This window comes from Tenrec ecaudatus, chromosome 1, assembly GCF_050624435.1.
Source record: "Tenrec ecaudatus isolate mTenEca1 chromosome 1, mTenEca1.hap1, whole genome shotgun sequence".
Classification (NCBI taxonomy): Eukaryota; Metazoa; Chordata; class Mammalia; order Afrosoricida; family Tenrecidae; genus Tenrec; species Tenrec ecaudatus.
In genome coordinates, this window is record NC_134530.1 from 199,165,526 (window position 1) to 199,187,325 (window position 21,800).

Consider the following 21,800-nt stretch of genomic DNA (forward strand, 5'->3'; position numbering starts at 1 on the left):
ATGGTTCTAGTGGAAGAATTACTTATTAAACAGGCAGTTTTCTCGAAACCAATGTACTAATAGTCTAATGTCATAAAAACTTCTCACAAATTCTCTGACTTTCTTCACCTTCTTGCATGGCCGCACGTCCCCCCGTCTCTTCTTCTCTCTGGCTCTCCCCTTCCTGATTTCTGCTGTTCTCTCTTGACTGTCTTCCAGTCTCCCCTCACCCTGCCCCCTTTGCTCTCATCCCATTCTAAACACCCGGGCAGGTTGTTAACTCTAATAAAACCTGTTCATTAAAACTGAACCCCCCCAAAAATTCTTAAAAATTAATAAATTTTTCTTTACTAGGAAACTAGGAATGCTACCTTTCCTAGTTAACAAACAATACATATGAATTTTTATTTCTATGATGAAGATTTAGAGTGAGTATTTCTTTGGAAACAAAATTAACAAAATATAAAGCTATAGATATTCAAATCAATTACTAGCATTTAAGGTTCCTCTCTAAATAAAAGTGATAGTGGAAAGATAATAGACAGAAAAATAGAAAACTTACATTTGACTATAGTAAGACTTTAGCAAATTACCAAAGTGATCTGTGAATTAGTTACTGATTTCTATTACAAAAGGGTTGAATTAGATAGGCTCTACAATACTACTAGTCTTAAAATTCTGATTCTCTAAATGTAATCCAAACATTAAAAGTTTTTTATTTTAAATCAAATGTTATTATTTAATTAAAGCTAATAAAATCAGAAAGGGTAGGGAAGAGATGGGGTCTAATTAATATACCAATGTCTTACTTGGATTGCATGTTGGACCAACTGAACTCTCCCGTCTTTGAGGTGAATCAAACTCACCCCCATCTTCTTCAGGATTTCTAGATGCTCAGGGTTAGTGGCCATGAAATCTCGGGCTCTCAGAGGAGGTTTAGCTCCACTCCTGAAACTCTCCTCTCTGCTAAAAGTAATTAGAAGCAAACCTTAAAACTGCATATTACAATTGGTTAATAAACAAGCAAAAACATACGTAAAAAAAAGTTAATTGCAAAAGTGCTAGTTGTAGAACTAGTCAAATTGGAATAACTGAACAGTTATTTTTCCACATATAAATGAGATTGTAAATAAGTGATAGAGTTTCAAACACTATTTCACACCATTGCAAAAGTATGTATATTTCCAATAAGGCAGTACTACTAATCAACCACATTGTAACTATTTGAAAGTACAGAACAAACTGGGTAGGAGGTTTGTTACCATTAATGTTTTCCTTTAAAAATACAGATTTTTCTCCAAGTATACTAAAAGCTATCAATGAATAAATGCATACTAAAGGTGAAAAATAATTCTCACTATAAAAATGTGTTTAAAAAATCCTTGCAATGGCCTTCCTAATAATTTAAAACAGAAGAAAATGAACTGAGTGAGCCAAAGAATTCTATTTAACAACTGAGAATAAGTATCTTCTCCAAACACAAAACCCAGCATAACAAAAACTAGGTATCTAATAAATAGGAACTATTGACATTAGAAAATATTTTCACATAAAAGACATGTAGAAAAATTGGTTCAAACTGTTCCATGTAAAAACAGGGTATACATGTTAGAGACTTATACACTGCCATTGGTAATTGTGTCTCAGTTTGCTAAAACAAAAGATATGTGGGACATTTCCAAAACAGTAAAGACTTTATAGTAAAATAAGCTTCACTACCAAACTTTACTCATTCATAATATTTATTTTAATCAGTGATAAGTATGTAGCTCAATACTTTTGGTCTAATTTGTATTTTGGAGAGACTGTAGCTCTATGTTCCTTAGGTTTTCTGTCACTTACTAAGAACTCACGCTGATATTAAACAGTATAAGGTAATATATCTTACACTCTAATGATGCCTCTAGGACAGCTCTTGTCCACCACATTTTTTAAGGGTTCACGGATGCTCTGAGCATACAATGGGTCATTAGGGAAGAGAATCTGAGTATTTGGACAAGTCCAATCAAAATTACTGTCATCCAGTTCTGTATATTCTGAAGTCTACAATAAAAAAGAATTAAATATAAAAACATTATTTTACTTATTATCATGACCTTTCAAAAGAAAACATTTAATGGAATAAAAACATACAGGATACAAGAAATCATTAAATGTGCTTTTCCTTTTACCACAGACATATTTATTAAGTTTAGCCATGAATTACTTTACACTTGGGTACAAAATAAAACCCACAAAACACACAGAGAAATGAGAGGGAGGGTAAGACACAATGCAAAACGAATCTCACCGTGTTCTTCTTGGTGACACTCTGCTTTGTGGTGGAGAGCCACAGAGGTAACAGGTGCGCCTCTGTGGTAAAGATGTAATCTTCTATGTCAAAAATAATGTCTTCCTTATCCGCAAATAATAGGTAAAGGTATTTAAACATTTCAGCCAAAAAGAAAGAATCCATTCTAAAATAAAAGATCACAAATAAATCTAAGAACATAAAAATATCCAAATGTCAACTATCTGAAAATGTGAATCAAGATCAATAACTCTATCTTCACCAATTCAAATGTCCATCTATCGATTCCCCACCTCCATGATGAGAAAGGCCAGTCGAGGCTACCTATTGCACAGGTACATTAAATCTCATCTCAGCACTGCAGACAGGTTTTCTGATTGGTCTTCTAAAGACAGAATTTTCAGTCTCTTCTCTGCCATCAAATCAATTCTGACTCACACCAACAACATGGTGATGTAGTGGGTTACATGCTGTGCTGACAGCCACCAAGTTAGCAGTTTGAAACCACGAGCTTCTCTGCAGGAGAAGGAGGAGGCTTTCTACTCCTGTGAAGACTTCAGTTCTCAAAAGCCCAATTCTGCTCTCCCCTATTGGATTGCTATGAGGGAACACTAAGACATTAAAACAGATGAATTTTACTACCAAACTTTACATAGGAATATTCCATTCATCTTAAGTAAATAAAGTAATACAGTGTTGATGGAACTTGAATTATTCAGTTAAATGATAAACAGGTTTTAAAGATAAAGACTATCATTCAAAATATTAACATAAAGTAAATACGACACAATACTATCTATGTACTGTGAATATACTTGTAAATATTTACATACCTCTCAGGAAGGGAATATGGAAACTTTTTTTTAAACAAGTGACCCTATCTAGATTTTCTAAGACTATAAATCTTGAGGTGATGACAGCCTCATCCTTGTCCCAGAATAGCTAATGGACCTGAACTGCTGGCCTTGAGGGTGGCAGCCAATGCCTAATGCACAGCGCTAGCGGGGTTCTTTAGGGAGACATATTGGGGTAAAAGAAATGCCGCTTTACAAAATGATCTAAGGTTATAATGTTATTTTAAAGAACTTTAAATTTTATACCTTAAAGAATTTAAAGTAACTTTTAAAGAATAGTTTTTCTGAAATTAAAAGTAGTGCGGAGGAGTTACAGTGAAATGACTTTTAACTATCATACTCCCCCAATGCACGCGAGCTTCCTGCAGTAGAAATAACCTGAAGTTGACTGGACGGCCCTGGTCTCATGACTCTAGCCAAGTCAAGTTCCTGGCACAGACAAAGGCAAGTAAAAACGACAACCGTTACTAGTATATTCCAGTTAATACACGTGCGAGGCCATTTCAAACAAAATGTGTAAACAGGTTTCTGAGATTAGCAGGTGGCTGCAGACAAATTCTCTCAGAAATACGTAAGCCTTAGTCTTACTAGGGAGTCCTCAAAAATAGAGGTATTTTTCCTGTCACAGAGAAATGACTTTCAGGTCAGCGCTAAAATCAAATGCTTAACAAAATTCGAGCAGGCATCTTCCCCAAATCATCAAAATTCTGCAACGAGTGTAAAGGAATGCTGTCCCACATGACACCGTTTTCAGATGAATCACACTTTTAAGGAAGGCTAGGTAGCCCTCAAGGTGAGCCGAGAGTGAGAAGAGCAGCAAATTCGGAGAATTAACACACTGTGGCTGAAGTCTAGAATTGGCCAGAGAAGCCTGTGGCATTACCACGGATGTGATAGTGATGGAAGGTCACATCAGCTTTGGCATCGTTGGTTTTAAGCAGTCATCTTGGCCTCAACAGGCTCTTGGTTAGAACGAGGCATTACGTGTTGTGTGAAGTTCCATCATCTTATATGTAAGCCAGACTGAAGCTACACTCACTCCCTGCCAATGAGTCGATGCCAACTCAGACTGACCCTATTGGACAGGGTAGACCTGCTCCTGCGGGTTTGGGGAGAGAGAGCCTCATCTTTCTTCCACGGAGCGGCTGGCAGTTCTAAACTGCTGACCTTGTGGCTCGCAGCCCCGTGTGTAACCAGTATGCCTCCAGGGCTCCTAAGGTTGAAGTGAATGAAGCAGATTTTATTAAACAAATTGTACCTGGGGACATCTTAAATACACCACTATGACCCTCAGAGCAAGGTGCAATCAGAAGAGCAGCTTCTGAGGAGGCTCTCCTGGACCTATCAAGGTAGCTAGGGACCCCGAGGGGTAGAAGGTTGATGATTGGTCCCTCGGATAACATGTACAAAGTACATGAAACAAAATCTTGTCATCCATCCTTTGCTTCTCAGGAGTATTCCAGCTGTCTGTGTTCCAAGACAGATTTGTTTTTTCTATAAGGGGGCACCCACACATGCACACACACACACACACACACACACACACAAAACAAATGGAAAAAAGCTCTGCTGTGTGGAAATTTTGTAGTACACATTTTCCCTGCAAGGCAAGCATTAGGTGCACCCAGTGCATTGCCTGGGAAGGTTCTTGCTGGTCATAGTGAATGTTTTCATAGAAGCAGTTTAGTTCAAACCTTGTTTTTTGTGATGATCGATTTAAGAGAACAGTGTGTGGTTGTGAAATTTTGTTTCCTGCTCAGGAAAAATGCCACCGAGCCTGTTGTGATGTTGAACACAGTTTACAAGAACAGCGCTATGAGAAAAACTCAAGTGGACAAGGGGCTTCTCTCATATCCAAAAAGGTGAAATGTCGATTGATGACAAACCTTGTTCTAGACATCCAACAGCTCCCTGAATGGATGAAAGTGTCAACAAAATGTATGCTCTTGTGCTTGAAGACCCACGATGCTGGCCACTGGAAAAGGGGAAGTTATCTGGACTATTTTGGAACTTGGTTCAGCAAACTTTAGCGGGAAATTGGGCGGGGGTAGGGGAGTGGATGACAGGGGTCGCTGGCATATGTGTGCCTTCGGTTCTGACTAACCAGCAAAAAGAGAGTTGACTGGAAACACGCTGTGCTTTGAAAGAACAGCTCCAAGGTGACCCAGATTTTTTTCCCCAACATCCTTACTGGTGACGAGGCATGGTGCTATTTATTCTTATGACCCAGAAAGCAAACATCAAACGAGCCAGTGAAAGACACCATTGTCATCTCACACACAAAAAAAAGCTCATCAAGTGAAATCAAAGGTCAAGATGATGCTCATTTGGTTTTTGATGTGAGGGGGCCAGTGCATTTGACCTTCATTCCACCAGTCCAGTCTGTTAATCAAGCTATCTATTTAGAGGTTCTAAGAAGATTGTGTAACAACAAAAAGGCCTGGTTTTTGGCAGTCGGGGGCCTGCTTTTGCCACCACGACAATGCATCTGCTCATGCAGCTATCTCAGTGTACCAGTTTTTTGGCAAAAACAGCATGCCTCTCTTGCCCTATGCACCTCACCTGACCTTGCTCCATGTGACTTCTTTCTGTTTCCGTAAATAAAGAGGGACATGAAAGGGCAGTGACTTACTGATGACATAAAAGATGTGAAGAAAAACGAGGGAGGTGCTGTCAGCTATCCAAATAGATGTGTTTGAAAAATGTTTCCAAGAATGGAATCGCAGATTTGACAAATGTATTAAGCAAATTGGCAGAGGACTTTGAAGGTGATAAGGTTGTAAAATATGTAAATACATAGCTTTGAAAATAATTCCAGTTTTTTGGGGTTACCCTTGTATGTTCAATATTCTTCACCAAAATGACACAATAAAAGGCATTAATTTTTCTTTGATCTTCTTTATTCATTGTTTAGTTTACTTTTTTTCATAAACCATTTTATGGGGGGGGCTCTTACACCTTTTATAACAATCCATTCATCAATTGTATCAGGCACATTTGTACATATGTTGCCATCAACCTTTTAAAAACATTTTCTTTCTACTTGAGCCCTTGGTATCAGCTTCTCTTTTTTCCCTCTGTCCCTCACCCTCCCAACCTCATGAACCCTTGATAAATTATAAATTATTATTTTCATATGTCATACCTTCTGCTGTCTCCCTTCAACCACATTTATGTTACCTGTCTTCTGGAGGGTGGGAGTATTATAAGTTGATCATTACAATCAGTTCTTGCCTTCTCTTACTACCTTCTCCTAGCCCCCATGGTATCGCTACTCCCATTACTGTTCCTCAGGGGTTTATCTGTCCTGCATTCCATGCGTCGAGAGCTCTTATCTGTACCAGTATATATGCTCCAGTCTAGATGGATTTGTAAGGTAGAACTGGGTCATGGTAGTGGGGGTGGGGGAGGAGGAAGCATTAAAGAACTAGAGGAGTACTGTGTGCTTCATCAATGCTATATTGCACCCTGGCTGACTTGTCCCTTCCTTGTTACCCTTCTTTGAGGGAATGTCCAGTTCTCTACAGATAGAGTTTGGGTCTCCATTCCAACCCTCCTCATTTGCATCGATATGATTGTTTTGGGTCTTCTGATGCCTGATAGCTGATCCCACTGACAACCTGTGATCACGCAGACTGGTGCGCTTCTTCCACGTGGGCTTTGCTGTGTCCTTGCTAGATGGCCGCTTGTTTAACTTCAAGCCTTTAAAACCCCAGATGCTATATCTTCTAATAGCCAGGCACCATCAGCTTTTATTATTATTAATCATTTTATTGTAATATTTGTAATATTACAAGTCTTATAATAACCCATCATTCAATTGTATTAAGCACACTTGTACATAGGTTGCCATCAATATTTCCAAAACATTTTCTATTTGAGCCCTTGGTATCAACTCCTTTTTCCCCTCCCACCTTCAAGAATTCTTGATCAATGATATATTATTGTTATTCCATGTCTTACACTTTCCATTGTCTCCCTTCACCCACGTTTCTGTTATTCATCCCCCTGGGGGGTGGGCTATATATAACCAACTTTGTGATGGGTTCTCCTTTCTCCCTTTTTCCCGTCTACCCCCTGCCTGCCCTCACATTGCTATTCCCACTACCGTTCCTAAGGGTTTTATCTGTCCTGAATTCCATGTGTCAAGAGCTCCTATCTGTACCAATGTGTGCACTCTGGTCTAGCTGGATTTGTAAGGTAGAATTGGGTCATGGTAGTGTGTGTATGTGTGTGGTGGTGGTGGTGGTGGGGACCATTTAGGAACTTGAGGAATGATGTGTTCTTTCAGTGCTATATTGCACCCTGGTTGAATTGTCCCTTCCTTGTAATCTTTCTGTGGGGGCATGTCCCATTTTCTCCACTCCAACCCACCTTACTCACAGCTATATAATTGTTTGTTCTGGATCTTTTGCTATCTGATAGCTGATCCAGTCGACACCTCATGACCATACAGGTTGGAGTGCTTCTTCCATGTGGGCTTATTTGCTTCTGAGCTAGATGGCTGCTTGTTTAACTTCAAGCCTTTAAGACCCCAGACACTGTATCTTTTGATTGCTGGGAACTATCCACTTTCTTCACCATAATTGCTTATGCACCCATTTTGTCTTAAGCAATTGTGTTGGGAAGGTAAGCACCATGGAATGCCAGGTTATTTGAACAAATTGTTCTTGCATTGAGGGAGGACTTAAGCAGAGGCCCAGTGTCCATCTGCTACCTTAATACTTAACATATAAATATATGTACATAGAGCTGTATCCCTATCATTATATATTAATATATTTACGTATATACATGGCTACATTTATATCTCTATAAATGTCTTTTGCCTCCTAGCTCTTTCCTCTATTTCAGCAGTTCTCAACGTGTGGGTCACGACCTCTTTGGGGGTCCAATGACTCTTACACGGAAGTCATCCAATTCATAACAGAAGCATACAGTTATGAAGTAGCACCAAAAACAATGTTATGGTTGGGGGGCGGGTCACCACAACATGGGGAACTGTATGAAAGGGTCGTGGCATGAAGAAGGTTGAGAACCACTGCTCTAGTTCCTTTTGCTTTCCTCCTGTCCCACAATCAAGTTCGATCTTCACTCGGCTCTCAGTAATTCCTCTCAGCTCCACTGATGGCACTTGCATGGTCTACTTGGAGGCAAGGGAAAATACCCTGGCTGAGTCAGGCGCTCATTAGTCCTCAAGGTGACACCTTTGCTTCTTAACTCTTCAATAAGGTCTTTTGCAACAGATTTGACCCATGCAAGATGTCACTTGATTTCTTGACTGCCACTACCATGAGCATTGATTGTGGGCAGAAGTAAAATGAAATCCTTGACAACTTCAGTCTACTCGCCATTTATCATCAAGTTGCTTATTAGTCTATTTAAAAGGATTTCTGTCTTATGTTGCGGTAAATCCATACTGAAGGCTGTAGTCTCTGATTTTCAGCAGTCAGTGCTTTAATTTGAGCAAGCAGGGTTGTATCATCTGTGCACTAGAGGTTGTTAGTGAGTCTTCCTCCGACCCTGATGCTGGATTCTTCATGCTGCCTACTTCCTCAGTGTACTTGCTCAGCATAAAGACGGCATCAGTATGGTAAAAGACACAACCCCGACTGACACACACCTTTCCTGTATGAACCATGCACGAACCTCGTTATGTTTGAATGACTACGTTTAGGACTATGCACAGGTGCCACAGGAGAACAATCAAGTGTTTTGTAATTCCTATTCTTTGTAATGCTACCTATAATTTGTTAAGATCCACACGAATGCCTTATAAAGTACTATATGTCTATTATTTAGCATAGTATCTGCCATAAAGGATTAGCTAAATTAAAAAATCTATCATTACTCATACACATAAAATACTTTTTATTTGGGGACATAAATTCACCTGGACTGCTTAGAGAGTTCTGTGGCCACTTTGGTTGTTAATCTTCCCCTTGCCAACCTGCACTACATTTGTAGTGGACCCTTTCTAGAGCACTCCCAGTGACTATCCTGAGGAACTGCTGTCTTAAAGACAGCACAGGGATGAGCAGGACGTTGATTTTGGGCAAACTCTAAGAATTACCATGATACAGATGATTTGAAAACACTTATAACAAGAGGAGAGACCTGGTAAGATCCCTGCAATGTGCCTGGGGAAAAGCTTGCAAGGTAGACAGTAACAGACAACCATCTGCTCTGATTTGTTTTTTGTTTTGTTTTTTTAAAATACAAGCAAATAGAAACACACAGGCATTAAATATTAAATGTCTTGAGGACTGTCTATCAAACTGCTAACAGTGGTTACTTGTTTTAACAAAGTAATGGAAAGTACTTTAGGAAAGATTTTTATATTCCTTTTGCCATTTGAATCCTTTGTAGTGATCATCTATTATTGGCTAAATACAGACAGTTCCGATCTGAAAATTGTGTGTGTGTGTGTGTGTGTGTGTGTGTGCGCGAGTCAGACAGCAGTTCTAGGAGGAACCAGTGCAAAGATTCTGTAGTTGAAAGTTCTTGAGTGCATGCCATGAACCATTGCTTACAGCCCTAGCAAAAATTTTCCTCAGTAATTTTGATGAAAATGTCATAAGGCATGCTCAAGTTCAATGAAATATTTGATGACTAAGATAAGATCCAAGCTCTCTTTTTGGTTAAAAACATACAGGGGGGGGGGGGAATCAACAAGCAGAAATTATAATGGGATAAGAAATAAAGTTCTAAGCTTACATTTAAAAACTCAGCTGCTCAAGAGGAGGCTGGAGCACACCCATTTGTCAGCAGGCCAGAATTAAATCTCTGAGGTCAATTAGTCATAGCTCACTGTGACTAACAAAGCTCCCATAACATCTAAAGTGCTCTATCTAATAACAGAGAGAGACCAAGCTGTTGTCAACTTTGGGTCAGGCCCAAGGCACCTGAGAGAGAATGCTCCCATGTGGAACATAATTGGATAGAGGGAGTGAAGACCACCAGCTTCTCTCAGAAAATTAGCAATCTACTGAAATCTAAAATCACCTACAAGAGATTTCTACAACTCTCTAGCCTGAATTCAGAGGGGAACAGTTTGTTGTTCCATGCATATCTTAAATAGGGCTATTATGGATATTTTAAGAAATACCCCATATACTGAAATATAATCAGAATGAGACAAAGATGTCCAGATGTTCAGAAATATCATGTAAGGAATGGGGTTGGAAAAGAGAATGGTGTTACATTTAAAAGGGGACTCCCTACATCGAGTAAAATATGTCGTTCTCTGTTATTTCTACAACCTGTTATTCTTTTATCCACTATAACACTTAGCCCACAGTAGTGATTCTTTTCTGTACACATTTATCTTCTCCATTAATCACAGGAAGGCAGAGGCTGGCCTATTTTAATCATTCCAGCCTCATAACAAAGTGCAGTGTCTGGCATCCAGGTAGTGCTTAATTACTGTTGCCTGTAACAGCAGTTGAGCCAATATGCCTTGGCTGGAATTCTGACTACCTTGTTAAATTGTGTGACCTTGAGCAAGTGCCTGAATTATATTGTCCTCATCTACATACCTCAGAGAATTATTTTAAGAATCAAATAAGTTAAACATGTACAAGGGGGCTTCACATGGTTTGTGGAAGTATTAAAAAGTAATGGGCCCGGCTATCAAAAGATATAGCATCTAGGGTCTTAAAGGCTTGAAGGTAAACAAGCGGCCATCTAGCTCAGAAGCAACAAAGCCCACATGGAAGAACATAACAGCCTGTGTGATCACGAGTTGCCAAAGGAATCAGGTATTAGACATCAAAGAGCAAAAAATCAAATCATTGTGAATGAGGGGGAGTGCAGAGTGGGGACCCAAAGCCCATCTGTAGGCAACTGGACATCCCCTTACAGAAGGGTTGCAGGGAGGAGAAAAGTCAGTCAGGGTGCAGGGTAGCAACGATGAAACATACAAGTTTCCTCTAGTTCTTAAATGCTTCCTCCCCGCGCCCTCCATCATGATCCCAATTCGACCTTACAAATCTGACTGGAGCGGAGGATGTACACTGGTACAGATAGGAACTGGAAACACAGGGAACCCAGGACAGATGATCCCTTCAGGACCAGTGATGAGAGTGATGATACCGGAGGGTGGAGGGAGGGCGGGGTAGAAAGGGGGAACTGACTACAAAGATCTACATATAACCTCCCCCCCTGGGGGACGGACAACAGAAAAGTGGGTGAAGGGAGACGTCTGACAGTGTAAGATATGACAATAATAATTTATAAATGTTCAAGGGTTCATGAGGGAGGGGGAAAATGAGGAGCTGATAACAAGAGCTCAAGCAGAAAGCAAATGATTTGAGAATGATGATGGCAACAAATATGCTTGACACAATGGATGGATGTATGGATTGTGATAAGAGTTGTACGAGCCCCCAATAAAATGATTTTTTAAAAAAGATAATGGAATCTCCACAAACTTTTGGAAGCCCCTTTGTGAAGTGCTTCGAAGAGTGTAATAAACGTCCAAATAAGAATCTGCTTTCATTTCTTGCTGTTAGTCATAGGCCTGCTTCCAAACATCAATCCACTTCTCCTCAGCAGTGGCCAGGGAAAGAGGTGCCAAGACTAAAGCAGTTTTATCTAAACCTCTGAGCGAGGGGCTAAGGGACAAGCCTTGAGGTGAAGAGGCTGTTCTCCTCGTGTCTGACTGCTCTGCTGGAAAGCCGGTGTGCCTCTTTCCTTTTAACGCTTACTCCTCCCTCAAGACTTAGGGCACCTTGCAGGAGCCTTACCTGACCATCACTTAAGGTTTAGCCTCATACGAAACTCAACTTGTGCTCTGCCTCCATAGTATGTTGAACAGCAGTACCACAATGTTTGAAAGTCTGTCTATCTGTGATTTCAACTAGAGACAGGGAAGATCTTCATCTTTGGGTCTCAAGATCTAGTAGAGCTTCTGACACATAATTAGCCCCAGTAAATATTTGGGTAATGGAAATCTGCTAACCAAATGAAGGGACATTCGTTAGTGCTCATTCGGAAATTTGTTCATTCTAGCCATAAGTAACCTACTCCTTCCCCTCCTCCATATACCAATCCTCCCTTCTTCCAGGGTGTCCTGGTGTTAGTCTCAAGAGTTAAGTTAACGAGAAAATGATCTCTGACTAGCTAACTAGAATATTACTCTCACGAAGGCTCAGGACTCCTGGTGGACTGGGCACTGGCTCAGGACTGGGCACTGGCTCAAACTCACCAGCCTCGCCTTGAGACTGTCTGCTTCTATAAAGATTTAACGATTCAGAAACACACACAGGGTTCCTATGATCTGGAATTGAGTTGGTGGCAGTAGGCTATGATCATGACTATAATAGAATTCTTATAGCTTGTATTTCAAGACATCTACTTATGTCCAGTGTCCAATGAAACAGAAACTGCCAGTGGTCTTCTTAAACCCTCTCAAGCCACAACAGAAGAGGAATACACACAGGAACTATAATATTGCTTTTAATTCAAATTAAATTAACTAACTATAATCCCTGGCTGAACATAAAACAAGAGTCCAGATTATTCACTATCGGGATAATTTCCATCATCTTACACAGTATAAAGAAACTATGAACAAAGGAAATGGCAATCCAAGTCCTACTACTAAGGTTCCAATATCTACAATAATTCATTTACTTAAATATCAGTTGAGCATCTACTATACGCTAGGCACCAAAATCAGACCTCAAAACATTTCAAGCAGTTTAAACTTTTCTAGTCAAGAGAGAGAGAAAAAAATACAATAAGCTACAGTCTGCTTCCTCAAACACTCTCTGAGATGGCATCACATTTAAATGAATGCTACCCAGTAGTTGTAGTTTGTGCTTAATGTTAACCTGAGGAAAATGGACCCGAGGAATTGCTGTACCTGTCCTCATGACTTCCTGTACGAACATCCTTCATGGCAGCGAATCCACAAGGCACTCTAGCATATTTATTTAAATTTTCGATAAGCGTTTTTCCTACTTCGAGGTAGTAAGGATCCCCCGTAGCCTATTTAAAAGGAGAAAATATATAACCCACACATATACACACAGTTTATATATTGTGATATCCCCGTTTTGCAAACATTATTGAATATACCTACTAAGTCAGGCACTGAATCAGGGACTGGAAATCATGTTACACAGATCCTAGCTCTGGAAATAAGCCATGAAATGAGAGCATGCCTTAAAGGCACAATGGAAAGCTGTCCAACTGTATATTTTAAGCTTTGAATTCTGGGTTCCCGGACTTATTACTGCCCCCCTTTCAGAAAAAAAATCAGTTAGTGTCTCCTGCCCAACAATGAAAACCTTTTGAACCACAGCCCTGAGGCAAGCTACAGAACAGTCATGTCCTTTTGCAGCGCCTCCCTCCTCAGGGCTCAGTGGGCCGGGGGGCAGGACCACACACTCTGGGAAGCACTGCTTTAGATCAACTATCGAATTCCCAGAAAGGATGCCTCAATGATGGAAGACAAGAGACCTACTTTAGAAAGAAGCTCTGGAATCCAGCATTTCTCTTTAGTGAACTGCAAAAAACTTATTTTGAAAAGGCAAAAAACTTAAGATAGCACTTCTTGCAATTTTTAATAATCTTGAAGACCATGATACATGCAACTAGAAACCATTCAATGAGAACTTTGAAAATCCAATCGCTAAAAGTAAAATGGTGAGATATCTCAAGAACAGGAGCTAAATAACAAAATAGAAGTAAAGGGTCTTACTTTATATAAGAAGTAGGTGCTTTCTGCAAACTCAGGCCTTAAAGGGTGTTGAGCCCAGTGTACCCTGAAATCTATTGTAAATGCCTAAACAAAGTAACACACAAATTAGGTGCAAGACATATGATTTTTCAGAAAGTATAAGTTAGATCATAAACAAGTAAAAGTAGTTAAAATATCTATCATGACACAATTTTCTGCAAAACATTAATTATCTTGCTTAATAACACAATTCAATTTTACAGAGTCTGTTTTTTTAACCAATGAAATAGAATCGCTTTTTAAAATAATCATTTTGGTTTTTAGAAAGGTCAGAAAAAACCCATGAGACAGTAATGCCACTACATAGAGTCTATGTTTTATATAATGATTTCTTCTTTTCCCTTCTCATTATTTTCTCTTTTATTAATTCCCTGGTATGCATATTGCTATTTTAGCATGTTTTCTTTTACAATCATTCCCAAATCCTCTATGAATGGAGACCAGGCATAATTTTTAAAATAAATAAATATGTAAAGGGAGTCTTACATAAATGTCAGAGTCAAATTTTGACTTAACAAAAATGAAGATAAAAAGTAACAAAAACCTTGATGAGAGTCAAATGAAAACATCATTTGTTATTTAGTTGAAACCTCAATTTATTTGTATGGACATGAACTTCCTATAACTTACAGTCCTATTCACTTAAGGCTAATAACATTATACTTTCCAAAACAAACATTTTAGGAAGTTGCTTAGAATGCTCAGCTATTTCACAGTGGGCAATAAATAATAAGTGATAGAACAAGGTCATACACACAATTGGAAAATATTGATTGTATATTTCTGGGAAGTCCAGAAAGCATACTATTGAAAATCTGGCCATGCAAAATTACCAAGAATATTTACTGCAAACATAATATAAAAACTAGAAAGAGCAACTTGCAATCGGAATGAGCAAGAGCTGGCACCCTTCAAAATCCCAGATAGCACATGTGATTACCAAGAGCACATTCCACATACATCATCTTCATACACTACATCTTAGAAAATCAAAAGAGGGGCAAGAACTTACAAGACAGTGGATCCAATTAGAAAAGGTTGAAAATCCTGGTTAGCAATAGGTTTTTCTGTTAGGGGAAATTAATGGCATGCCAGCATTGCCTTAAAGAATAAGGTTCAAAAGCAGCTGCTCTTGGAATCTACCCTGAATCACGGCAACTCGTATGCATCGGCGTACAAATGTGCTCCGGAGGGTTTCAGTGGGTGATTCTGTGAAAGCTGATTGGCAGGTCTTTCTTATGAGGTACTCTGGATGGACTTGAACTGCCACACTTTCAGCTATCATTAATCATTTGCACCTCCCCGGACCTCCTACACTGAACTCCAAAACTAAACCAAACTCACTGCCATGAAGTTGATTCCCACACATAGCAACCTTTAGGATACAAGAGAACTGCTCCTGCCGGTTTCTAAGAGTGTAAATCTTTACAGGAGTAGAAAGCCTCATCTTTCTCCTACAGAGTGGCTGGTGCTTTCAAACTGCTAACCTTGTGGTCTTTTAACATATGAAAGAAGAGAAAAACATATATAGTGCTGGTAAACCAAATAAATGAGGAAAACATAGGGTTGGAATATACTAGGTGGCAGTACTTTTTTGTTATTTTGTTTTTTCTTGTGGTACAATAGCTAAACGCTTGGCTACTAATAAAAAGGTTGGTGATTTCAACCCAATGAGCAGCTCCTAAAGAGGAAAGATTTGGTGATCTACTCAATTAAAGATTTCAGTGCAGGAAACTTCAAGGAGTAATTCTACTCTGTTCTGGAGGGTCAAGCTGAGTCAGAATTGACTTCGTGGCAGCAACAAAAACGTCTATATCAGCAATTTATATGATATGTGTAAATTAGAATTTAGCAGAATATTTGCTTACCTCTGGTAGAAAATTATGCTTTTTAATCACTTGATATAACATTTCATGAGTTTCAATTGCAGGTCTAATATCTCCCTTTAAAACCTAGAAGTCAAAACCAACAAAATTACCTAATAAAATATGAGTGATTTTACCTATAGTCATATAAAGAGAAAACTTATATTAATACAGTTTTGAGATGTGGCTGTTTTAGTACTTCAATTTTAATGATCACAAATGTATTTAAGTATTGTCATTTTACTTTCATACCAATAGCAGAATTCTTGTTCACTTACCTGTAAGCCTGGGAAAAAGGCAAGGAGAGCATCCATCCATGTCCGAGCGTTCAGCATTGGTTTGTGGATATGCACGTCAAGTAGAAGAGGAGGCTGGCTAATGTACCTCATTATGGCGTCATAGTGCTAAAGGATCACAATATGTGTGCACGGAAGTAGATGAGAAAAGAAGGGTGATTCTCAACACACTGTACTATAGCGCACCACAAAGAAATGACACCTAAATGTATATACAAATAAATTCAAATAATAAGTAAATATTAATTAACTACCTAAACCACACAACTTAAATATTTAAATTATTTTAGATGAGAATATTTCTAAGATCTATAGACTCCCTTTATTCTTTAGCTCAGATGCAACACATCAGCCACTCTATGTAATATGAGACTTCCTGAGGGGAGAGCTGAGTATTCCTTGCCTGTGGTTCCTTGCTCATGGTTAGTGTGCCAGGGCCAATGATGCTCCGATGAAGCGACCAGCTTCTATTTACAAAATTGTCCTTGTTTTCTCTTATGTCTAGTTAATGTGTTCCTTTCTCAAAAGATACACCAATCTGGAGGTCACCTCCCCCTAAATCAGGTATCTAGTCACTGTTGCTGGGATCAAGATGAAGCTTTCTACTCCCATGAAGAGGCAGTTCTCTGTCTCATGGGGTCGCTGTGGGTTGGAAGGGACTAGAGGGCAGTGAGTTTGGCTTTTGAATTCACTGTTGTCACTCTTATGGTTGGCTGTGTTTGTTCATCTTCTTGGAAGTTCTTTCACTCCTTTTCTTGTTTCCTTCTCTAGATATTTCTCAGCTTGAGAACAGAGATTGGGGGGAAAAAAAAAGAACAGAGGCCAAGCTGTGGGAATAAATGAATGGTACAAGCCACCAAAAATAGCATCTGTCCCTGTTTACCTCCAAAAACTCTTGTTAGAATATAATAATCAATACATGTAATAGCATATCCTCCCAATGATGACAAAGATATTTTACTAGCTTTTAAAAATCAACTTATTTGTTATTTAATGATCACTGAATGCTATATGTTAGACACTGTTGTATTCATTTCATACCTACTTGCTCATTTAATCCTCTGAATATTCCTATAAATAATACTAATAATATTCCTATTTTGCAAGTGAAGAACAGAGACAAGTAGTATAAGTTTCATGCCCCAAGTCACAAAGCTAGTAGATGGTAAAATAAGGATGTAAACCCAGGCTGGAAGACTCTCAATCTTTAAATACTATATAGACTGCCCTCATTGATACAATATGGGCCAAGTGTTACGTGAATAAAGAAATGGTAAATTATTATTAAAAGAAGAGTTATTTAGCTGACGACTTTTTTATACATATTAATTTCAATTTGCCTCATCATAAAAATAGGCAATCCAATGTGGTTCAATAATCTTCCTTCTCTACCAAGAAACATGCCATTAGTTCTGATCAGACTTCAGACTTATAGACCAGGTTTTAAAACGAATACTCGCTAGTATCTCCCAGGCTCCAAGGCCCTCCATACTTGGTGTGATCATGTACCATGCCAAACTCCCAAGACTTCAATAGGAATTTAAAGGACAAAGTTAACAAATGACACATTCTACTAAGTTACCTTCCTTGTACAAAGAAAAATTCTGTAAAACTCAAATCCATAAATTTCATCACTTATGGGTGAAAAGAAAATTGTGTAATAAGAATCGAATATAAAATTACTTGATATGCTAATCGTAAACTAATTTTTGGAGTGTTTGAAGCTATTCCTCTGTCCATGCCTAACATTATTAGAGAATACTAACTGAAAATCACTACAAATTTAAAATGTCTCTCAGGTCACTGAACTTCTATCAAAATCTGTATTCTGATTGAATTGATGGTAAAACTAATACAAAATTGGATCAACTTACTGTATTAAATCTTTCCAGAAAACTGTCATCCCCAAGCAAGACATAGGCTTTCAACAGATATTCATAATAAGAATCAATTCCTGCTCCAACTCCACTATCTATGGAAAACACATATATATGTGATTGTTAAACAAGTCATACAAATTAGTCTCTATATAATGTCTATTAAAAGTAAAAATGACACCTCTATAAAAACATTCACCTTATATGAGTATTTGCTAATAATAGTTTGTGTTACATAAAAGAAAACTTATTGTGAAAAAAGCTCATATAAATCAATGAAAGTCTCAAGTATTAAGTATCAAGAATATCAGAAAATATCTAGAATGTTTCTTAAACCAAATACTCCAATAAAAAGTGATCAAAAGGCAGTAACATCCATATAAAAGTTCAGAAATTATATTGTCCAATAAATATGAAAGTCTTCAACAGCATTAGGATGAAGAACATGCAAATCAATGGACAATGAGATATCATTTATATACCCCGTTTGACTGGCAAAAAAATTTTGAAGTCTGACAGTGAAAAATATTGAGAGAATGTAGATCAATAGGTGCTATTGCTTGTGACATTAAGTGGTACAAAAACTTTAGATAAACAGTTTGACATTATTTCCCAAAGCTAACCTTCATCTATGATCAGAATTCCACACGAAGGTATGTAATCAAGTGAAGCCTCTACGCATTTGCAGCAGAACAGTGACGCGCTCTACTGTTCACAATAGCGAAATCTAGGGACACTCTTGCTGTTACTGGGTGCCATCGAGTTGGTTCTGATGCACAGCAGCCTCTGTGCAACAGACTAAAACACTGGGTCCTGTGCCAACCTCTTAATGGATGTCTTGTTGAACCTATCATCCCAGCCCCTGTGTCCACCCATCTTATGGAAGGTCTGCCTCTTTCTTGTTGCTCCTCTACTTTACCAAGCAGGATGCCCATTACCAGTGACTGGCCTCTCCTGATAACATGGCCAAATTGTGTAAGATGAAGTCCCCCCCCATCCTTGCTTCTAAGGAGCATTCAGGCTATATTTCTTCTATGACAGATTTGTTTATTCTTTTGGTACTTTCAATCTTCTTTGCCAGCACCATAATTCAAATGCATGGATTCTTCTTTTGTCTTTCTTAATCAGTGTCCCATTTTCAAATACATATGAGACAAGTGAAAATAAGATGACTTGGGTCAATCTCTTATCCTCAAAGTTTCAACACTTTAAACAAGTTTTATGAAGCACATTTACCCAATGCAAGGTATCATTTGATCTGTTTGCAGCCGCTCCCATGGGCAGTCACGGACAATTTCAATCTGTTCTCCATTTATCATGCTATTACGGATGGGTCCACTTGTAAGGATTTTTGTTTGCTTTATATTGAGTTGTAATCGATAAGGATGGTTGTGATACTTCCTCTTCATCAAGAAGTGATGAAGTAATCAAGCCCTCCTCACTTTCAGCAACCAAGATGATGCTGTATGTTAATAAGCCCCCTCCAACCTGATACCACATTTTTCTTCATAGAGCACAGCTTCTCTGATTAAATCTGCTCAGCATCTAGTCTGAGTAAGTATGTTGAATGTTGTAACCCTTACATACATCTTTCCTGATTTTAAGCCATGCAGTATTCCCTTGTTCTGTTCACACAACTGCCTCTTGATCCATATAAACAACATGCAGTGGAATGTTCTGGAATTCCTACTCTTCTGAAGGCTCTCCAGTTTAATGCCTTGGCATAATCAATAAAACACAAGTAAACATATTTCTGGTATTCTCCACTTTGAGCCAAAATCCATCTGACAGCAGCAATGATGTCCCTTGCCCCATGTCCTCTTCTGAATCCAGCTTGAACCTCCAGCAGCTCCCTGTCAATGTATTTCTGCAACTGTTGAATGATATTCAGCAAAATTTTGCTTGCATGTGATATCAATGATATTGTTCTAATACAGATCCCTTCCGGTCAGTTGGCCGGTCAGCTGTCTTCCACATTTCTTGACATAGATGTGTGGGTGCTTCCAATGCTTCACCAGCTTGTTGAAACATTTCAACTGGCATTTCATCAATTCATGGAGCCTCGTTTTTGGCTAATGCTTTCAGTGCATTAAACTTCTTCCTTCAGTAAGTAGTATTGGTTCTTGATCATATGCTACCTCTTAAAATGGATGGGTCAAGTAGTTCTTTTTGGTACAGTGATTCTGTGGTCTTTCCATCTTCTTTTGCTGCTTACTACATAGTTCAATATTTTGCTGACAGAATTTCTCAATATTGCAACTCAAGGCTTAATTTTTTTTCTTCATTTTTTTCAGTTCGATATGCTGAGTAGGTATTTGCTTTTTTATTTTTTAATTCTAGGTCTGTACACATTTCATAAAAATACTTGGTGTTCTCTGGTTCCCCTTTGAAATTTTCCGTTTTCCACTTTTATTTAATTTCTTCCATTTGCATTAGCTACTCTCTGACTAAGAGAAAGTTTCAGAGTCTCTTCTGACATCCACTTTGATCTTCCCTTTCTTCCTTGTCTTTTTCATGTCCTTTGGCTTTCCTCACCTATCATGTTCTTGAGGTCACCCCATAGTTCAATACATCTTCTGTCACTAATGTTCAATTTGTCAAATCTGTTCTTAAGGTGTTCTCAATATTCAGGTGGGACATACACATGGTCATATTTTAGATCTCATGGACTTGCTTTAATATTCTTCAGTTTCAACCTGAATTGATATATGAGCCACTGATGGTCTATTCCACAGATGTTAGATGCTAATATTGAGCTTCTCCATCATCTCTTTCCACAGATGTAATCAGTTCGATTTCTGTGTATTCCATCTGGAGAAGTCCACATATACAGTCATGTGTTGTTTGAAAAGTTAAAAAAAAAAAAGGTATCGTATATATTTTGAGTATAAGCTGAGTTTTTCAGGACATTTTTAATGCAGTTTTTGTTGTAAAATTTGGTGCTTCGGCTGACAATCGGGTCAGCTTACACAAGTATATACGGTATTTGTGATAAAGGAATTGTCTTAAAAAAATTCTATCATGCACTCTCCAGCTTTGTTTCTGTTGCCAAAGCTGTATTTTCCAACTATTGTTGCTTCCTCTTTGTGTCCAACATCCAAGCCACAACAATTGGACAAACCAACAGTTGTGGTGCAAAAAAAAGCTGGAAACAAAGAAATGCCCTACATACCTCTCATTGCCGTTTATCCATCCTTAGACCCCAAATATTGAGCCAGAATTTCACGTGAACCTCAGCAATGTAACAGTCAAACCAGCCTCGAAAGGTTATATAGAATAGGATATCTTTATAAAGCTAAGAATAGTTCTGTACATTGAATACATATTAACAAGATAGCAAGGGAACTGATTTACATAGAAAAAGAATGGCAGCATGTCCAGTGGGGAGAGGTTGGGGGTAGATCTACAGAGGTAAGGACAGTTGAAGGTCACAATAGATTGCCAAGTCATTGCTTTTTCAAAGATGTGCATTTGTCAGTGTTTATGGAGGCCATAAAGAGCCGTGGTGGTGTAGCGAGTTATGCACTGGGCTGCCAACCAAAAGTGCAGTCGGCAGTGTGAACCCACCAGCAGCTCTGAGACAAAGATAAGGCCGCCTGCTCCCAGAAAGATGTGCAGCTTTGGAAACTCAAAGGGCAGTTCTACTCTGTCCTGTAGGATGCAAATGGACTTGACAGCAGCGAGTTTTAAGTTAAGGAGTTCCTAGGTGGTGAAAATGGCTAATGCACTCAGGTGCAGGGTGGAAGCTGGAAGTGGGAGTCCACAAGAGGGCCTGCCTGTTTCTTAGAGACCTTAGCTACGACAGCCTCTAATTATACTTGAAGGTGTTTACAAAAGTGCTTGTTTCAATTTCATTTCACTTTCACTGGCAAAGTGTTCCCATTACAAAGGA

The 21,800-nt window shown here is 38.7% G+C and overlaps 1 protein-coding gene across 4 annotated transcripts in view; it reads right to left on the minus strand.

The window, feature by feature from the left end:
- EDEM3 (ER degradation enhancing alpha-mannosidase like protein 3) overlaps nt 1-21,800 on the minus strand; it is an 88,645-nt gene that overhangs the window by 24,113 nt on the left and 42,732 nt on the right. The window contains exons 9-16 of one of the 4 annotated variants that reach the window (XM_075528329.1): nt 17,906-18,003; nt 16,014-16,139; nt 15,739-15,822; nt 13,832-13,915; nt 12,992-13,116; nt 2,270-2,435; nt 1,868-2,022; nt 846-945 (exon numbers count right to left, since the gene is read on the minus strand). In XM_075528329.1, coding sequence (XP_075384444.1) covers nt 846-945; nt 1,868-2,022; nt 2,270-2,435; nt 12,992-13,116; nt 13,832-13,915; nt 15,739-15,822; nt 16,014-16,139; nt 17,906-18,003 — 938 coding nt within the window. Of the gene's footprint in view, nt 1-788; nt 946-1,867; nt 2,023-2,269; nt 2,436-12,991; nt 13,117-13,831; nt 13,916-15,738; nt 15,823-16,013; nt 16,140-17,905; nt 18,004-21,800 lie in introns of all 4 variants that reach the window. The other 3 variants (XM_075528339.1, XM_075528321.1, XM_075528312.1) reach the window with 3 other exon arrangements.